The sequence below is a fragment of the Molossus molossus genome, unplaced genomic scaffold (genome assembly GCF_014108415.1).
Source record: "Molossus molossus isolate mMolMol1 unplaced genomic scaffold, mMolMol1.p scaffold_m16_p_11, whole genome shotgun sequence".
Classification (NCBI taxonomy): domain Eukaryota; kingdom Metazoa; phylum Chordata; class Mammalia; order Chiroptera; family Molossidae; genus Molossus; species Molossus molossus.
This window is the reverse complement of record NW_023425346.1, coordinates 72,148,261-72,169,686: the sequence shown is the minus strand read 5'-3', so window position 1 is coordinate 72,169,686 and position 21,426 is coordinate 72,148,261. Positions and strand designations below refer to the sequence as shown.

The window sequence follows — 21,426 nt, the reverse complement described above, 5'->3', positions numbered from 1 at the left end:
ATGTTGACTGACTTAATCATCAAATTAGCAAAAGAGGGTAAACAAATCTTGTATAGCATATAGCATAGTGCTAATATTAAGCACATTATCAATAGCACAATTTATCAGTTATCTCCTCACAACTGTTCCTCAAGATGATCCTCCTAGTTTACAAACTACTCAAAGGCTTAAAATTTTAGTCCAAGTCCACGAGTCATATGTGTTAAGAGCTGAGTTTGAACACAGATGTGTCTGATCCACTGTCTCAGATTACATCTTTGAACTGTAGATGTTTATTAAATCCTTTAAAATTATTATTTAAAATTTTCTTTTTCTTTATTTTTAAAGAGAGAGGAAGGGAGAAGGAGACAGAGATAGAAACATCGATGAGAGAGAACATTGATTGGTCATCTCCTGCATGCCCCCCACTGGGGGTTTGGCCTACAACCTGGGCATGTGCCCTGATCAGGAATCAAACCGGCAACCTCTTGGTGCGTGGGTCTTGGTGTGTGGGTCTCGGTGCGTGGGTCTCGATGCTCAACCACTGAGCTATACTGGCCCAGGGATCCTTTTAAATTATTTAACTGATGCTGTAACAACACAAAATTCACTAAGCAAACTGTTCGACCAGTAAATTTGGACACTAGTTACTTTGTTTTCTGTAAAAGATCAAACACAATAGCTGAAATATGTTGTAGCATTAATCTAAGAATAAGTAAAAGATAATATGCTAAATTAATGCTAATACCTGACCCTCTTAAAAGTTAGTATTACTGCTACAATAATATGCTTTAAAGCCATCACATCAACTCAGTATCAGGAATATATGGGACTGCCTCCCACTGGTGTTAATAGAAATTGTACAGTGTGTTAAGATTAACATATACGCCCTGGCCGGTTTGGCTCAGCGGTTAGAGCGTCGGCCTGCGGTCCAGAGAGACCCGGGTTCGGTTCCCGCTAAGGGCGTGTACCTCGGTTGCAGTTTGTCCCCGGCCCTGGTTGGTTGTGTGGGTGGCGACCACTCGATGTGTCCCTTCACATCGATGTTTCTCTCTCTGTTCCTCTCTCTCTCTCTCCCACTCTACCTGAACAAAAAATGGAAAACTGTCCTCGGGTGAGGATAAAAAAAAAAAAAAAAAGATTAGCATATACCTTTAAGAATTATTTTACATCAGAGTAGTAAATATTATGTGGATCAAGAGACTTGTTTGAGGAACATGTAATTTCAGTTTCTTGCTGAACACAACAAATACACTCACACATTTATGTTTATATATTTCCAATTGTTAAAGTAGAATGAATTCTATTTGTTACAGAAAGTGAATACTTTGATATGTTATTTCTAACTTTATACACACTAGAAATGGTATCTATTAAAGCACTGGTTATGCTAGAGAAGCATCTCTGACAGGTTCCAATAAAAGAAGAAAAAACAGACCTCTTAATTGTGATCCAGGAGCTCAAAAATATTGCTTAGGTTGATTTCTATCTAATCTGCCCTTCATTTTTGTTGTGTTTTGCTTTGTTCAGTTATAATATCATATCTAACTCTTAACCTCTGGTGAAGACTTAATGTTAGCTGGTCTTTTATGTAATACAGTTTTCCTATTATAATAAATAAAAATGTAATAAATATTAGATTCAGACTTCCACTTAAAAAAAAAATGAGGTTAAAAAAAAAAATACTGCAAAAAATAGTTTTTTCCCCAGAAATTTTTTTTGTTTTTCAAAAAATGAATTTGTTGCGTATAACTATTTTGAAGAAGAAGCCCATACTTTAAACACAAATAAAATCCCAAAACCTTTTTTTTTTTAATCCTTACCCAAGGATATTTTTCTGTTTACCTTCAGATAGAGTGGGAGGGAGGGAAAGAGAGGGGGAGAGAGAGAGAAGCATTGACGTGAGAAGAATACATCGACTGGTTACCTCCCACCATACCCCAACCAGGGCCGGGAATGAATCACAACCAAGGCATGTGCCCTTGACCGGAATCGAACCTACAACACTGGTCTGCGGGCCGATTCTCTAACCACTGAGAAAAACCGGCCAGGGCTTAAAAGCCTTTTTTAAAAATAAAATTTTTCTTTGGAGATCATTTAAATTTACTAGAGTGTTTAAAGTTCTTTATAAAAATGTTATATAAATGGTATGCCAAATTTTTCTGAATTGGTCTCATATCACTAAGGCCAGATGCATGACTCTTAAATGTAACATTCATGAGAGTTAAGAAGTTGCTACTCTGAAAACAATGAGAAAACAGTAAAAGGCTTTCACTCAATTAAACTCAATCCATAGGCAAAGATGTTAATTTAACAGATTCTAAGACACCATTTAAGTTATTTTGGCAATTTTTACTCTCCGGGTGTGAATAAGGAGGCAATTACTAGTTTTATGCCAAGAATTCTGGATGAACTAAGAATTAATTAAGAAACAACCTTAAATGTGGTATTGACTTAATATTTGGTTATAGTTCTGAATGGTTTCTGCATAATTAAAAAATAAAAGTAAAACCATCACCATTGGGTGGTCTTAATGAAATAAAAATTAATGAAGTGATTTTACTATGTATAAAGTGTACCAGTGAAAGAAAACCTAAAGTACGTGTAGTATTAATTACATGTAGTAACTTGAGTTAAAAAAAAAATTGAAAAGGAGTTTTTTAAACAAAAAGTTGTGAATTTTGAAAGAAGATGAAGATAAAAGATGTAGACCTTAAAATCAATGTTATATATAACTGGTAGATTTTAAAATTAAGGTTATGAAAACATTCACTTTTCTTTTAAGATACAAAAGTAGCCTCTTGATCTGAAAAGCATAGAATTTGTTATTTATTTAAAATACTAACTTCTTTTCTTCTTAGGTCATGCTCTTAAACCTCAGGTTTCCTCTATTTTTACGTCATTTTTGGATGGATTAAAAAAGTTTTATATTACAAAGGTAAGAATTTTTATAAAATGCTAACATTATAATGCTTTTGTTTCCAACAATGATTTTGTTTCCCATCTTCTCCCCCTCTCAGGTACCTGTTCTAAGTATGTTTTTCCATGTTGCTGTGTACATTTCATAGTTATTATTTTTCATATTAGAATAACTATTTTATCAAAGTAAATCAATAATGCATGAAATTTAGGAAATTAAAAAAATTTTTTGAAGTTCCTAAAAATAACACTGCATTAAACAGTTTACTGCATATAACACTTTTTATAGTTTGAATTTTTTCCTTTACATTAGATATCTAGAAGTGAATTAAGAATATGGATTTTTTTAAAACTATTGATTGCTAAATTTCTTTTCTAAAAGTTTACACCAGCTAAAAAAATAAAAATAAATAAAAGTTTATACCAGCTTAACACTACTGCTGGCAATATATATATATGTGAACCATTTTTCTGTTGCATCTTTGCTGTTGCTAGTGGGATTTTTGTTTTATATTCTAAATTTACTGTATCCAGAGGGGAACTAGTACTTTATTTGAGTAGATGTTTCTTGAAACTCCAGTGAGACTGACCATTTTCCTATCTTTTCTAACTAGGATTTTTGTGTGAATTAGCTAAATATGGTGACAGCTTCATGTTTTTTTCTTGGTGCTTTGATGTGCCCTTTGAGTAATGGAATTATGAGATACTTTTCATAAATGTTGTAGATAATTTTTTCAGTCAGTGAATCCCTTTCAAATAAGGGTGTTTCTTTTTGGTGTAAAAGTTTCAAATTTTTATATCTTTTTCTGTGGTTATTTAATTACTTCTAAGCTTAAAAAGCCTTCTGAACTGCGATTAGGATTTTTTTCCTCACACTATTTTGTTAAATGGGAAGTAAAATTTTAAAAAATCTTTATTACTATTTCATTTTTTTCATTTTTATGATGTGAGATAAAGATCTAAATTAATCTTGACCTCTTCTTCCTCCAATTGTTAATCAGTTGTGACAGCACCATTAACTAATCCCTGCTTCTCTTACATTGATTGCCATGTCCAAGACATTTTTTAATACTTATCCAAGAAATAAACTCTATTTTAACAAATTCTTTTTAATGAGTTTTTATTCTTAAAAAAAAAAACAAAAAAACATTTAATTGCTGTAGGTCTTGTTTTTTGGGATTTTTCCTGTTATAACTGTCACCTACCTTTTTATTATCCTAGAAAAATTTTAGAAACTCTTCATTTTAGAAAGTCTATCTAGGTTTTTATTAGAATTAAGATAAGCTAGTTTCTTAATTTGGACAAGAGTTGACAGGTTTTATAATACTTAGTATATGCAGTCAGGAACATAGATCTTAGTTTTTTAGACATGTTTTTCTAATGAAGTTACATATTTTCTTTTAAGATTATTCTTAGGTGTTTTGTGTTTTAATTTTATGCATAAGATCTCCTTTGAAAATACTATTTAATAAGAAGTTATTATAGTACATAAGGATGCTGTTGGTTTTTACTTTCCCCCCTACATCCTTTATTATTTTGGTAGTTTTATTGGATTCTTTATTATATTTATAATTCTTACAAGTTATTTGTTGTGTTTATATACCAAAATGTCATTACAATTGACACCTGGGCATACTTTGAAGTGAAGTGTTTTTTCATAGTTTTATTATATTGTGATTACTTGAATATGTACATTAACCATTCTTTTTGATTGCCTTGTAAAGTTCCAAAATTCAATGTTTTAAATTAATTTTTCAGTTACAGTTGACATACATTATTATATTAGCTTTAGATGTACACCCCAGTGATTAGACACTACATATCTATGTGATCCCAGTAAATCTCATACCCATCTGACACTGTACATAGTTATTAGTATATTATTGACTATTTCCCCTATGCTGTACTTTACATCTCCATGACTAATTTGTAGCACCCATAGTTCAGTTTTTAAAGAGTTGGTGTGTTTGAGCCCAGATCCGAAGGAAAAAGAGAACAAAATGTATTTTGATTTACTATTTTGTAGGATAAGATTGATGTGTAATAATAATTTTTTTTGTAGTTCAAAGGATTTGATCCAAATCAGCTAAGTGTCGCTACATTACTGTTTGAGGGGGACCGTGAGAAGGTTCTTCAACATGAAAAACAAGTATATGACATTGCTGCAAAATTTGGGTATGGCTTTCAGTTCATAATGCCAAGAGGACGTTAAACTAAAATTCTGGTATCTCCAAGCAGTTTTTAATGTTCCCTTTCTAATACTAAATTTGTAGTAATATATGATAATCAACTTAAAATGTTGTATTGGTTTACTTTAAAAATTTGTAGGAAGTTAAATCACTATGTTGCTCTTATTTATATAATCATATACATGATTATATTAAATATATTTTTCCATTAATGATAATCTTATAACATTTGCTTTCTGTTGTGCTAGAGTGAAATAGGAAAAAATAGTCATGTTACTATTTAGTGGTTTTATATATATATACACACACACACACACACACACACACATACATATATATAAATGCTGTTATTATGTATTTACTAAAAAGGAAATTGTATTTAATCAAAAGTATTTGATAAATTACCTATACTCCACCCCCTGTCACTTATTGTTTTGTGCTGGTATAAAGAAACAGAAAACATTTCACATCTATGACCAACTGAATAATGATTGGGTGGTTTCTGTCTGTCTGCTTGATGGATTATAAGTTTGATCTATGGGAACCATAGTGAAAATGCCATTTATCAAGACTACATTTATTTTCCTTTCCTTTTTAAGTACATAAACTAACAGTTTTCTGGATACTCGTCTTCTTTTTCTTATTCCAGAGCTTAAAATATATCATATACATTATACTTAATCTGAGTTCTTTGTGAATATTTATTTTTATTCAGGTGTATTTTAATCTTTAGGTATTTATCAGAATCATTTTGTCAGTTTTATTTAATTTGAGCCAACTGTCATGAACATGTCTTTTCACATAATGCTAGTTTTGTTTTTCTCATTTAACACCAGGCATTTACAACTCAAAAGTAAGAATGAATCATCCTTAAGATGGGTCCAGGTCTCTTTACATACTGATCCTGAGGCTCCAGAACTATTGATTTAATTCTAGCAGTTTGCTTATGCTAAACAAAACTTGTATCCAATTCACCCATTAAAAATTGGTTATGGAAAATGAGATATCTATTTAAAGCAAAGGTAAAGCATTAAAACTTAGACCTTCATTGAGGTCTCATTTTTTGCTATTACTATTTGCTACTTCTTAGTTACCTTATAATTAATTCGTTTCTTAGTATATACTTTCATTCTGGCTGTCTTCATTTAGATGCAGAAATCTGTGTTGAACAACCTAGGCTGTCATTAGGCACATGACATAGGGCTCTTTTGATTTTTTTGATACTTGGAAATATCTTCATGTGGTTTTCCAGAAGTCCAGTTTTGCCCCCAGTTCTGTCTAGGCACTAGTTCTTTGTTCTTACCACTGAAAGAGTCAGGGATATTTTTCTCATTTAAGATGCCACTCTGCCAACCCTTGTTCCTCAATCATTTCTCCTGCATAACTACATGAAGGAAAGCACCACTGAATTTCATTCTGCTAAAGTTTTCAGTGTTAGGTTAGGTACTGTATTTTATTTTAAATTAAGCCATTATTTATTTTCTGGTTTTGTTTTGTTTTTAACCCTCTGTTCCTACCACCTCGTTAACTGTAAATTGATTATTTTTAATGCAGTATTTCCAACAGTTTAGAACATTTTTATCTTAGCCATTTTTCCTTCTCATTCCCCCCTCCCCCAACACTGTTAAATTCCTTTGAACACATACAGTCCAACGCAACATAATAGCCAAATGTTGAATAATCATACTTTGGTCGTTTACCTATGTTGGCTAGTATTATACTTTGACTTCTAAGAGTTAAGCAGATAAGCATTACCTGTCAGCAATCATGACAAATATATTGATATTTTACCATAGAGTTTCAGGTAATATGTTATTGTTATTTTTAAAGTGTGTGCTTAAGTTGTTTAATGTAATTCAACATGAGAGTGATTAGGTTCACCAGATGGCTCTTTTATATAAAAAGATTGTCTCTCATTCCTCTTTCATTAGTCTTCCCAGCCTTTCCTCATGAAGTAACCTTAAATTTGTTTAAGAACCTTGTTAATTGTTGTTTGAGATTTGTGGTAGGGAGCAAGAAGTAGGGGATGGATGTTGCTACTTTTGCTACTTTGACATAAAGCAGTATGAATCTTAGTTTTTTGGGTGGCTGCAAAAGTGTCAAGTTAGAAGCATTTAATTTCTAAACCCTACTATTATTTACATATTCTATCCCAAGGTAATTCTGACTAGAAGTAGATAGTTCTGAAAGCTTAAAAAGAGGAGAGAGAGAGAGAGAGAGAGAGAGAGAGAGACAGAGAGAGAGAGAGAGAGAGAGAAGTTCCAGAAGGCTAAATTTTCAGGGAAATGTGTGATTCAGAAAAGCAAACCCACAACGACTTTTCTTCTCCTTTGGGGTTTATGAATTTAGAATGAACGTCTGATTTCCATAAAATGTGTGTTTCTGTGTAGTTTGTCACACCAGTTTCCAAAGTAGAACTGAGCTCGCCCCACCCTGCCCCACCAGATATTAAACTCTATAAAGAAAAATAGCTTGACCTGGGATTGCAAAGTAGGACTTTTTCTCATTCTAATATAAGAGAGACAGTCCTAATAAGTGTTATTTCTTTCCATATACATACTTAGAGTGCACCTTCTCAAAGATTTTCAGTGCAGGTCTTCTGCATCCTTTCTCATTCACTCTTTTCCTTTCCTTCCATCACTAGGCCAGAATGAACTGTTTCTGTTTCCTAGATCAGGAATGTTTTTTTCTCTCTTGGATTCAGTGTCTGACTGTTTCATATCTATCTAAGCATGGGCTCAGCTATTTTCCTCCAATCACTTACATGGCAATTTTCTGACTAGTTTCCTTTTTGTTTTGGAACTTTGACTACCTACCCCAACCTCACATCTATACACATCCAACCCAGAATTCTTTTCTTTTTTTTACTTTTACTCTTAGCCGTTTGACATAAGTGGTCTTCCTCACTCATTAACATTTTAATAATATAAACAGCCTTCTTCATTTCAGTATACCCCATCCCCAAGTAGTTGTAAACCAGAGCTGCCTTATCAATCTTTGCTACTCCTCTGAGTGACACTAATTTGAATATATCCAGCTATAACCCTAAATGAGGAAATCTGATTTAGCCCATGTGTCCTAGCCTAAAAATGCCTTACATTATTTGTATAGAACAAGGGTACATCTACATTGTGTTATTTACTTAGCACCAAATCCAAGCAAAACTTCAGGGGAAAAGAATTTAACTAGAAGGTGTTCATTGAAGCCATAAAGAGAGGTGATTCTTCCAGAAGAAGCTCAAGTCACAGAATGTGAAGACCTGAACCTTGAGCAACACGATAGTTAAGGGCTCAGCATCCTGAGAACAAGGAGGTACAGTGAAGGTATTGAAAAGAGAGACATAACAGTTAATTATTAATCAATACCCAAGAAAGTCACAAGGAAATATTTTTTTATCTGGTTTTATTGAGGAATTTTTAGTGGGTACTTTGAAAATTTGGGATAAGTTTTATTTAATTGACCAAGAATAGTTAAAATTTAATTCCTACTTGATGATGGAAAGAAGCAAAAATAAAAAGCCTTTACTGAAGGTAGTGGAAATCATTCATAGTCTTTTAAAATAAGAATGACTTTCACAAAGTAGAACACTTAGACTGTTATATAGATTAATTCTAACTGGATCACCAAATACAATTTCTGTGGATAAAATTACTTTCTAATTAAAATGTACAGTTCATGTGTTCATGGTAATAAGACCTTACCTTGGACTTATGCTAGTCTGTAGGTTGCTTCATAAACTTTAATATTTCCCGGTATGTTTTCTATCATTTAATTCATAAGTTCCATAAAATAAACACTATGGCCCGGCCAGTGTGGCTTAGTGGATTGAGCGTTGTCCTGTGGACTGAGAGGTCCCAGTTCCATTCCCAGTCAGAGCACATATCCGGGTTGCAGGCTTGATCCCTAGTAGGGGACATGCAGGAAGTAGCCGATTGATATTTCTCACGTCAGTGTTTCATTTCTAACTCTCCCTCCTTCTCTCTCTCTCTAAAAATAAAAAACACCATGTCTAATGTTCCAAATACTATGTGCTCAAGTATTCAAGAAATGTCTTTGTATTTGGAAGATCCTAGTCAATCGTTACACATCTTTATATATGAATAAAACTATAATAATACATGAATATGTAAGAACATAATAAGAGTATTTTAAGTATCTTGTTTTGATTGTGAAGATTATTTAAGTTTGTTTCTCATGTCTAATTTTCTTTTGGCAATATAGGTACAAGTAGTTGAGTTCATAAGTTAATTTTATTAGTGTGGTCAATAAAAGTTTGAACTTAACGACCAAACTGAAATATTTAAAGTGCTTTCAGATTTTTGTTATTCAAGCTTAGTCTCTTGATGGCTCTTTGATATATTTATGATAAATGAGAGTAAAATAAAAATGAGATGCAATGTAATATATGTTAATCTGTTAAGCATTTATCTTAAGGTGTCATATCAGTATGGTTAGTTTTATATATTTTAATAGTTCATTTGAAATTTATTAACAGTTCTTTAATTACAGTGGATTGGCAGCTGGAGAAGATAATGGGCAGAGAGGTTATTTGCTGACCTATGTCATTGCATACATTCGAGTAAGTTGTATTTTCCATGTCAGTTTATGTTGCAAACAATACTTTTTCTTACTTTGAGTAAATAAAATTATTTTCTTAAATTTAAACCAACTGTAATTGAGCATATCATTTTACAGGAACAAAGTATTAGCTACAAATCTACCCCAAGTTCTCCCATAGTAAGCATTTCAATGTCATCCTAGGTTAGATCTAAATTTTAGATTGCAGTGATTTGATAGGTCTTCCTGCAGCCCCTTCTTCCCCCTTGCCATGCTGATAAGGAAAAGTACATTTATTGCCTTTGTGCTGTGTTAGAAATTGTGATTAACAGATTTACAGATCATGAAAAGTAACAGATGATTTTAGGTCTTATAAATAATTTTAATTATTAATTAAACCTTCTATATATGCTTTTGAGGAATTTAAAGATTTTTAATAGTTTTTTCTGTTCTTTAGAAGAATGGAGCTTTCTCTCTGAAAGTTGAGAGTATTGTTCCTTGATTCTTGGTTAGAATCAAGTTGTTTTATTTAGCAACATTCTTCACTTGATCAATAATCTGTTCTAAAGTTATATAAATCTTTCTTTAACTGTCTTTAAAAGTTGATATTTAACTTGATTCCAAGTAGTTATTGATTCACTGGTAATGATTACTATAGAAAACTTAAAAAATAATTTTGTATATTTGAGTTCTAAATTTTTTCTAATTCTAGATTTTCTACTTGTGAGAAACTTTATTAGTCATGTTAACCCCAAGAGTCTTCTATACTTATTGATCCGAAAGTGTTTTTTCTAAAGCTTGTTTACTCATTTTTCATGTATTTTTGTTTTGTTTTTCTACTTTGGCTGCAACAAACTTAAGTGTTTTAATTATTTTCTGCTCTCGCTTTTTAAAAAATACCGCTTGTTATGTAATTTAAAGGGTTTTTATTTTTATTGATTTTAGAGAGAGAGGAAGGGAGCGGGAAAGAGAGATAGAAACATTGATGAGAGAGAACATTGATTGACTGTCTCCTGCATGCCCCCCATTGGGGATCAGGCCCACAACCTGGGCATGTGCCCTGACTGGGAATCGAACTGGCAACCTCTTGGTGCACGGGTTGACACTCAACCACTGAGCCACACTGGCCTGGCCAAAGGGTTTTGTTTTAAAAGGTCATTTCTCAGCTATCTTATTGAGAATTTAGCTTCCCTAAATACTGAATTTTCTAATTTTTCACTTGGAAATTATTCTGAAGGAAATATTTATGTAAACTTACATAAAATTTGTTTTTACTTCTCTAAGAAAGCTTGAATTGTGTTCTCATTTAAAAATAATTTAATCCTGGCCCAGCTGGTGTGGATCAATGGGTGAGCATCGTTCCATGCACCCAGAGGCTGAAGGTTGGATTTTTGGGCAGGACACATGCCCAGGTTACTGGCTTGATGCCCAGTAGGGGGCATGTAGGAGGCAGCCGATTGATATTTCTCTCTCATCAATGTTTTATCTCTCCCTCTCCCTTCCTCTCTCTCTCTACAAAGCAATAAAAAAATAATTATATCCTGGGTAAGATCTAAATTTCAGATTGCAGTGAATTTGAAGCATGTAGGTCATCTTACAGTTGCCTTCCCACCATCTGATAACGAAAAGTACATTTCTCGCCTGTATACTGTGTTAGAGATTGTGATGAACAGATTTACAGATCATGAAAGGTAATAGATGGTTTTAGGTCTTATAAATAATTTTTGCCTTCATAGATTGTCACTACCTCAAGATCTCCCATAATAAGCATTGTGGGTATACATAAATTTTGTTTGTTAGGCATTGTCTCTGAGATTATTGACCATTTTCTCATAATTCTAGAAAATGAAATGTTACTATAACAAGTACAGTATAGACACAGTTTGAAATAAGTTTCTTAATTATTAGGAGCACAGTTAATGTTAAAACTTAATCAAAAGCAAGTTAGAGATCTTTGAGGGGAGGGGGATGGAGATTATTTTTTATTTTCTGAGTGCTTGATATGATTGTCACCAAATATATGTTTACTGAATAAAAGAGTGCATGAGAGATTTAAATCAGTAATTTTAGGATTTTTCTTGCCAACCACTGGTAGAGTTGAAGTGGTTCATTTTATTAGAAGTGAAAACTTAACATTATTGATTTTTCTACCTTATAAAATTTTCTTTCATATTTTTGTACTCCTGTAGTGGCTTATGAATTGCTTTGTTCAGTTTTGAAAATACAGAATTGTATTTTGGGTAAAGAAATTAATATAATAAGTTACTTATATAAACACTGTATCTTCTATGGTATAAAATATATATATATATATATATTCCTAGCAGTGATGTTTCCAAATGTTCTGTCTATTCAGTCACTACAGAGAGAGGCTCTATATTTTCTAATTTGTTTTTAAAGAAAAGTTGCTTTTAAGAAGGAAAAATAGGTTCTCCTTCCTCTAGTCCACCTTTTGCCCACCCTCACCCCCACTTTTCTACTTCCCTGCTCCTTCTATCCTGATGGCCACCTTTTGGTATTGGTTAATTTGCTGATTAGGCCACTAAAAATCTATTCTGCTAGTATTCTCTACATGTACTTACAGTTCCTGGATGGAGACTCCATTCATTGCAGAAATATTGAGTTCTTACCATCGGTCAGGCACTTTGCCTGGTGCCAAAGGTATAGAGGAGAACAAGACAGACAAACTGTCCTCCTGGAGGTTGCATCTCACTCTTGAGGCCACATTCCAGTGCTCTTATGAGGTCAATAGTAAAGAGCCATGGAAATTAGGCTAGAAACATGTAATACCCACAGTTTACTAACAATGAAATACTAACAATGACCATGAAATACAAACAGTATTATTGATTCTTCTGCATGTGTTTTAATTTCTTAATTTTTGTGTATGTGTCTTAACAGGACTTGGGTTTGGAATACTACATAGTAGGAGAATCTTTTGAGACTTCTGCTCCTTGGGACAGGTAAAATAGAATAAAATATACACTACAAGTTGTTCAAGTAATGTGTCTTTGTGTGTGAATATGTAAACTTAAAATTTTATAAAGAAACATTGAACCTGGCCATTGTGGCTCAGTGGGTTGAGCATCATCCCATGGACGGAGAGGTCCCGGTTTTATTCCCAGTCACGTACCTCAGTTGTGAACTTGGTCCCCAGGGTGGGACGTGCAAAGGGCAGCCGATCGAAGTTTCTCTTTCACATTGGTATTTCTTTTTTTAATCCCCTCCTGAGGACATTTTTCCATTTTTTGTTCAGATAGAGTGGGAGGGAGAGAGAGAAAGAGAGAAACATCGATGTGAAAGGGACACATCGAGTGGCTGCCACCCGCACGACCAACCAGGGCCAGGGACAAACTGCAACCGAGGTACGTGCCCTTAGTGGGAATCGAACCTGGGTCTCTCAGGACTGCAGGCCGACACTAACCGCTGAGCCAAACTGGCCAGGGCCACATTGGTATTTCTATCTCTATTTCCCTTCCTCTCTCTGAAAAAAAAAAAACAATTAAAAGAAATATTGAAATACCATAATCACCTTTATTTAAATTAATTTCTCTATCAGACTAGCATATTTTCAAGCCATTTTTTTTGTTTTGTGACAAATTTGTTTATGTCCAATGGAAGGAAACTATTATTGAATTTATATTTTAAAGAATGTCACTGTGTGGTTTTACTTAGCTTTGATTTAAATTCTTAAGTGATTAATATGTTTAAATATACTCTAAAAAGTACCTCCAAATTATAAAACCAGTTAAGTTTTTGTGATATATCATTTAGCTTTTGATATTTTTATGCATGCTATTAAGCAAGCTCTTAACTTACATTTAATTGATTTCTAAGAGATATCCAATTTAAGAAATTATGTGCTATTTTTAAATTTCATACACATACACACACTGATATTGGTTAGGGAATTAATAATAAAAACTGATTAGGAAATGTGAAGTGGTTTTATTAAAAGTAGCCTATGTACCCTGGCCTGTGTGGCTCAGTTGGTTGGATTGTCGACCCGTGTATCAGAAGGTCATGGGTTTAATTCCTGGCGAGGGCATGTATCTAGGCTGAGGGTTTGATCCCTGGTTGGGGTGTACGGGAGGCATTGCTGTTCCTTCTTCTCTTTCTCTCTCTCCCGCTTCCTCCCTCTCTAAAATCAATTTTTTTTAAAGTCCTCTTTAAAAAAAAAAGTAGACTTGTGAGTTAACTCATTTAGTAATCAAAATTATTAAGGAGATTGTTTGTACATTTTATTCTAGGATGTCATGCTTTTTACTTTTTCTTTATAAAATTAACACATTTTAAATTTACAGATCCCCATGAAGCTGTCTTTTAGATATTACATTATCGTAACATTTTTGTTCTACCCTAACTTCTTTTTTTTTCCTGCCCCAGAAAACTTTTTGCTTTTCTACATTCAGTCTTAATCTACTGTTGGTTATGACTTTGGTTGCATTGATGCTTATATTCTGTACATTGTAAGATAACCAAATTTTATAGTATGGATTTGTTATTCACAGCTTTTGATGCTAAATTTACTTAATTTTAAGGGGAATTAATCTTGTAAATAAAAAGAATTAACCAACTCATTGACATCTGACAGTTTTGAACAACAGATATAATATAGTTTAGCAGCTGTTCATAGTTATCTCAAATACCATTTTGTTTTTTAATACCTTTCCTTGCAAGGGAAAGTGGGTTAGTGTAGTGTTACTTCTTCAGTAGTATATGTCTTGTCACCAGTCATTATTAACTAATGGTTTTCATTTTGCCTTTTTATTTTCCCAACTGTGGAAGCTAATTATGCACTATCTTTTATTTTTTTTTATCCTTTTTTTATGCATACTTATATATTTACTTAATTGACTAATATCTGTTTTATACAAAAGACTATGTATTTGGTTTGGTTTAATTTAAAACAACTTCTTCAGCTGAAGTTTTAATAAATAAAATTAGGGGAGAGCATCTACATTCCTGACATGAAATTTTTTGTTTGCTTTGTTAGTCCTCACCCGAGGATTTTTTAAAATTGATTTTTAGATAAAGTGGGAGGGAGGAAGAGAAAGGGAGAAACAGAAACATTGATGAGAGACACATCAATTGGTTGCCTCCTGCATGACCCCGACCTGGGCTGGGGGTTAAACCTGCAACCCAGGTATGTGCCCTTGATTGGTAATTAAACCTGAGACCCTTTGGTCCAAGGGCCAACACTAACCGCTAAACCAAACCATCAGGGCCCTGACATGAATTTTTGTTTATCCATTTAGCAGTGTTTTTTCTTTCAAACCTTAGCTGAGTAGAGACCATGGTTAGCAGCAACCCATGGAATTAGAGTCTTCAGCCCTCACTCATTATTAGGTTGCTTGGCCTTTCCATTTATGAATTTAAGAGATTATTGGCCTTATTAGTTTTTGCATATTCCTCAGTGGCCCTAGCATAACTGCGCCTGTAGGTGCTCAGTGAATATTCTGCATAGAGTTATATGGAGGTACTCTCAAATGGTGTAAGAATACAGCCTATAAAAATAGTTATCTAAGAGGTCCAAGTGGAGATGTAAAGATTTTGGATACACCAGCACGAGATTGTGATTAAAACCAAGGGAGCGGATACAAACACTTATAGATAGTATGGATGAAGGGAAAAAATGGGCCTAAGAAAGAAGTCCAGGGAGCCTCAAATTTAAGGATAGTCATACAAACAAGAGCAAAGGAGACAGAGGAAATACTATCTAGAGGATTTGGAGGAAAACCAGTAATATGAGAGAAGTCCAGAGAAATATTTTTCAAGAAGGAAATGGTCAATAGTATTAAATTTGCTAATAGATCAGGTAAGAATTTATAAGCATATTCATTTATGTTTATCTCCTATCTGATTGGTCCAAATGGACTGTATCGACCTTTGCACATGTTTTGTGAGACAGTACTTTCAGAATTCCCTTCCTACAGATTACTTCTACAAAATATCCCATTAAGGGGTTATAACCATTCAGTTTTGTTCTTTGTCCCTTCAGCTCCTCTTCCTCATTATTGTTTGTTATGATTAATTGTTAATAATAATTATTATTATTGTTATTGTGTAGCACTTGAATTCCATTTTCTAGAGTCATGATGAAGAAGTTTTTACTTTTATAAATTTGTTATTATTAACCCCTGTACATATTAAAGCTTAGTAGGTTTTATTTATATTTAAAGTATTTGTTTTATAAGTTGGATTTTAAAAATAAAAACGCATTAAATTTCAGTAATCTAAATACTTTACTAGAGATTTTTTAAAAACATGCATTCTTGCCCTGGTCGACGTGGCTCAATTGGTTGTACGTCATCCCATGCATCTAAAAGTTACTAGTTTGATTCTCAGACAGGGCATTACCTAGATTGTGAATTCAATATCTGTGAGAGTGTGTATGGGAGGCAGCTGATCGATGTCTCTCTCTCTTCCTTCCCCTCTCTCTAAAAAATTAGTAAAACATATCCTCATATGAGGATTAATAAAAACATACATTTTTACAATTCCATAAATGAAGCATAGATAACATTGATAAATTGTGTTTGCCTGCAGCTCCCATAGAATAAAGCAGAATTTAACTTAAGAGTGTTGTTTTGTAAAATTAGAATTTATAAAACTTTCAGATACTGTATTTATAAAAATAAAATTTAACATGCTAGCAAAACACTAAAATTTTTTTGTATTTATATTTTAATCATATATTCTTTGTTCACATTGGAAATATAGATAACTTTACTCTTTTTATAAAGCATAATTCATTTACTGTTATTTTTGTCACATTGATTCTCATACAGTCAAATCAGTCTTGAGACTAGAGATGATAGGTCAGCCATTTGAGTTTCTTAGGTATCTTTTCTGTTCTCATGATTCTAACCAGACCAAGGTTTAAAACACAGAAGTAGTGTCAGTACATAGCCAACATATTTATTGGAGAATAAAATGGGTTTTATATACCTTAAGAGTTTTAGTTTCCATATGAAACAAAGTTATAACAATATGTTACAGCTCACATGAAAGCCTGGATTAATATTGTTAAATATTATCAATATCCCCTCACCTGTTTTTATTGACTTAATAGCAAAACAGTCTAGCCTAGCTCCCCTCACCTGTTTTTATTGACTTAATAGCAAAACAGTCTAGCCTAGCTTTACACAGGTTACATGTCCAGTAAGTCTTTCCTAAACTGGATTTTAGCTCAGTGCTTGAGAATAGGCTGTTGAATATGTGGTATAACATCATGATTATTAATTAAATTCTTTTAAACTAAGGAAAACTTAAAAAAATTTTTTGCCTTTATTGATTTTAGAGAGAGAGGAAGGGAGAGGGAGAGGGAGAGAGAGATAGAAACATCAATGAAAGAGAACATCGATTAGCTGACTCCTACATGCCCCCCACTGGGGAACAGGCTCACAACCTGGGTATATGCCCTGACCAGGAATCGAACCAGCAACCTCCTGGTGCATGTGTCGATGCTCAACCACTGAGCCACAGTGGCTGGGCAAGGAAGACTTTTTAGACATGGATATAAGATTGGTATTTTTGTAATCTAGAATTGAATTATTATTAACATGTTGGTTATCGCTTTAAAACTTTTTAAATCTTACAATTAAATTTATTTTGCAATTGAGTTTTCCTAAGTGAAGGAAGCTGCCTTCCGGAGACTTGAGTATACTGTTCTGTCTTTCCTGTGGCAAAAAAAAAAGAAAGGATTTTGCTTCCTTGAAAGTGATTAATGGATGGCTCAATATGGGTGATAAAGGCTCTTTTTCATTTTTGAAGGAATAAGTATGAAAGTTTCAGTTAAGAGAATTTCTGACTTGAAGGATACCAGATAAAGCAGCATTTATTAGAATTTTTGTAACTTATTTGAAAACTTAATATGGTATTTAATTATGTTTTCTAGGGTTGTAGATCTCTGTAGAAATGTAAAAGAAAGAATAATAAGGGAATGTAAAGAGAAGGGTGTTCAGTTTGCTCCTTTTTCCACATGCAGGTGAGTTTTTTATTGTTCTTATACTTCTTATTCTGAAAGAAAGCTATTTTTGAATTAATGGAAAAGTGTTAATTGGCTAGCTGAAGAGAAGCTTCACTGTATTGCACTTAGCAAGATTTCCTAAACTTCATGTACCACCTTGTTAGGATTGTGGCACTAGCATTTTACAGCAGTCCTGAGCCCCTTAGGAATAGAACACCCCTTCTGTGAGTGAGCCTTATACACTCTCTGGACAGCATGACGGTGAAGACCGAAACGTCTGAGCTCCTGGAATAATGTAGGACCTTCTTCACTGAAACTATAAATTACATATGTAATCAAGGAACTATAAGTTACATACACAGGCAACATAACTCTTTCTTCAGTAAGAAAAAGCATTTTAAACGTTTTATCAATTGTTGATTAAATGAATGGGTGTGGAATTAAGGAATGAGTGGAGCAAAAGATCCAAATGAAGATTAACTCATTGCTTTTCAATAGATCTTTCTGCAGTAATGGAAATGTTCTGTATCTGCCCTGTCCAGTATGATTGTCACAAGGCACATGTGGCTCTTGAGCTGTTGAAATGTGGCTAGTGGGACAGGAACTGAATTTAAAATTTTAATTTCAAATAAGTAAAATTTAAATTTAAGACACATATGGCTAGTGTTTTCCATACTGGGGAGTTATGACCCATACCGGGTCATGTTTAACTAAAGATCTTGTCCTCTTTGTTAAATAATAGTAGCCCAGGTGGAGGTTTTCTTGAGAAGGGGTACTATGTATTAAATCTTTTGGTAATAATTTTCTGTGTAAACACCAGAAGATTAAATGTGTTAAGGTTAAATTGAGCATTTGAATTCTCTACAAATGTTATACAGTTAATTGGAATGGAGAATAAAAGGAAGTTAGGACAGATCATGAGCAGGGGAACTTTAAAGTAAATTTATTGAACATTCAGTATTATATAACTGCCTCTCTTTTTTCCTGTGTATGTGTGTTTGTATGTGGTTTTCAAGAATGTAATTCCAATATTATAAAAACAAATAAAAAACAATGTAAGAATGAATAAAAGGTAATTTTGCAAATAATGTAATGTTTTTATTATTAAATGCATCAGATGCTGGATTCTGAAACAGCAGTTATACTTCAGTACAACAGCATTTGTGTGTATTTCTTTTTTTTATTATCCTCACCTGAGGACATTCCTCCATATTTTGTTCAGATAGAGGGGGAGGGGGAGAGAGAGAGAGAAACATTGACGTGAAAGGGACACATCAAGTGGTTGCCACCCACACAACCCAACCAGGGCCAGGGACAAACCACAACCGAGGTATGCGCCCTTAGAGGGAACCGAACCTGGATCTCTCTGGACCGCAGACCGACGCTTTAACCACTGAGCCCAACTGGCCAGGCCAGCATTTGTCTGTATTTCTGTACAAGATGCTTATACTTCTGATTAGTTTGGAATCACTCAGCCTGGGAAGGCAGACCTGGGCCTATTCTAGCCCAAGGGTCTGTCCTGGCCCTGCCTACCAATTGCATTACCATGGCAACTTCCTGCTTAGTTTTAAATTTGTTTTGTAACATTACATGTATCTGAAGAGTGAAAGCACTGTTTTGCTGTTAATAATCTCTTTGAGTTTTAAATTTATCGTTAGTGAAATAGTGCTAATATCATCTACTTGATGGGACTGTTGTATGAATGAAACGAGAAAGCATATGAAGACCTATTTAAATGCCATTGTATTATCATGATGTAATTACATTAAGGTTGAGGTAGACAATTCATACTACTGTTAGTAGGGAAAATTTGGATAATTTGTTTTTCTTCCCAAAGACAAATTCTCATGAAGGCATCCAATTATTAAACCCTCTTGATATTTTGACATAGCATGATGATTTGGGTATATTTGCTTTGCAAGACTAGAAATACTTCTGTGCTCTTTTAACTGCTATCTCTTCTGTGATTTTTTTCTTTTCTCTTTTACATCATCTCATCTTGTTCTTTCCTACTGCCATGTTGTGTTTCTTGGTTCTACTTCTTGCTCTAATCGAAACAGATGTCTTTTAGAAGTTGATAAATTGTGCATCTACTGAGTAAGAAAGTAAAACCCTAACATGAAATGTGAGGAAAGCACCTTTCTCATATTAACTGTTCATGTAAATTGGGATCTCTTTGAAACAGTCTTTTCTGCTTCTGGTGAGAGAGAGGGTCTGAAGAGCATTTCAGGAAGTACCAAGTCAAGTCTGTGTATTAACATGTAGAACATGTATATTTGAGGTAGAGTCAACTGAATGCTAAAAAATGTGGATTTAGAGCTTATTGCCTGGGTATTTGATATATCTGAAGAAAGGGAAAAGAGGGGGCCTTGTTATATACAAGATTTATAGCAGAGCTACTGATGGCTTAGTGACTTATCTTGGAAAGAACCTTTCTAAATAAAGAAATGAGAATGTACTTTTAAAAAAATTTGGAGGCATCTTTAAAAATGAAACTTTTGTCTTAAAATCCTTAAAGTCTAAGAAAAAAAATTTTGTGTTTATTTATATTATCAACCTAAATTAATATAAGTCCTCACTTAATAATGTCAACAGGTTCTGTGACTTTAAGCAAAATGACATATAATGAAACTAATTTTACCATAGGCTAATCGATATAAATAAGAGTTAAGTTCCTACTGCATCTCATCAGGCATCTCATCAGCGTTGTAACAACAATTAATGAAATTCGAGCACCTACTGTACTTAATTCTTTTCTTGACAGACTAGTCCTTCAGGTTTGTTATTAGAATACTGAAAACAAACCAGGCTGAATAATCCAAAAGTAATTTGTTACCAGGAAAATTTGAAACACTTAAAATAATGGAATTTATTCTTGTGTAGTTAAGAAGTTTTTATTATGTTGTTTTGTCCAATGGCAATTTAACAGATTTTATCTCTTCGTTCTCCTTCTGCCCCACCTCCCTTTTCAACATCTCTAGTGTCTTCTGCCTTTCCATTATGAAAATATCATTGTGATAAACCACTGCTTATTGAAAGTGATTGGGAAGTGAAATATTCTGCCTTAGGACATCTGCTATAATAACACTTAAATCTTGGTTCTTCAGAAGGCACTCACAAGACCTAAGGATCTTCATTATGTATTGTAGATAGATAAAATTGATATACTTAGACTGAATTGGCCATATATGGTCATTAATTAAGTAGTTGTTTTTATAGAAATAATTTTCTGGAAAGCTTAAATGCTTAACTTCTGTGATTATCTTCTAAAAGTTTAGAATGTGCAGAGGTCTAGTTATTTGAATGGTTTTGATAAATAGGAGTTTTAAATATAGTTTTTATAGTTAATACTTGATTAAACTAACATTTAACAAGAATTTGATTTTAGTTTATTTTTATTATAATTGCTTAATAGTGGGCAAGGATGGAATATAATGAACTAAACTGCTGAACAAAATTAACCCAGAGACATGGAGGTGGGGTACAGACTGACAAGCCTCAGAGGAGGGGGCGGGGTTGTGGGGGAAGATATAAACCACATGCATGACCAGTGAATATAGACAAAGCTGGGGATGGGGTGGGGGGGGAGGGAGGAGGGTGTCAATGGGGGAAAAATGAGAAACATCTGTAACAAAAACAAATTAATAAAAAATTTAAAAACTAAAAAAAAAATAGTGGACAAGGAGATTATTCTGTGTTAAATGTAAATGGGTGAGATGTATTTTTTAAACTAGTTTTTTAAAAAGCTATTTCAAAATTTATTTTAAATAATTGTAGATATCATTGAAATTAAATATCCCAATCAAAATA

The 21,426-nt window shown here is 33.4% G+C and overlaps 1 protein-coding gene across 1 annotated transcript in view; it reads left to right on the top strand.

The window, feature by feature from the left end:
• Positions 1–21,426, top strand: part of AGPS (alkylglycerone phosphate synthase) — a 148,625-nt gene that overhangs the window by 103,282 nt on the left and 23,917 nt on the right. Inside the window, exons 13-17 of the mRNA XM_036253444.1 lie at positions 2,841–2,917; positions 4,961–5,073; positions 9,597–9,666; positions 12,546–12,607; positions 17,545–17,634. Coding sequence (XP_036109337.1) covers positions 2,841–2,917; positions 4,961–5,073; positions 9,597–9,666; positions 12,546–12,607; positions 17,545–17,634 — 412 coding nt within the window. The remainder of the gene's footprint in view (positions 1–2,840; positions 2,918–4,960; positions 5,074–9,596; positions 9,667–12,545; positions 12,608–17,544; positions 17,635–21,426) is intronic.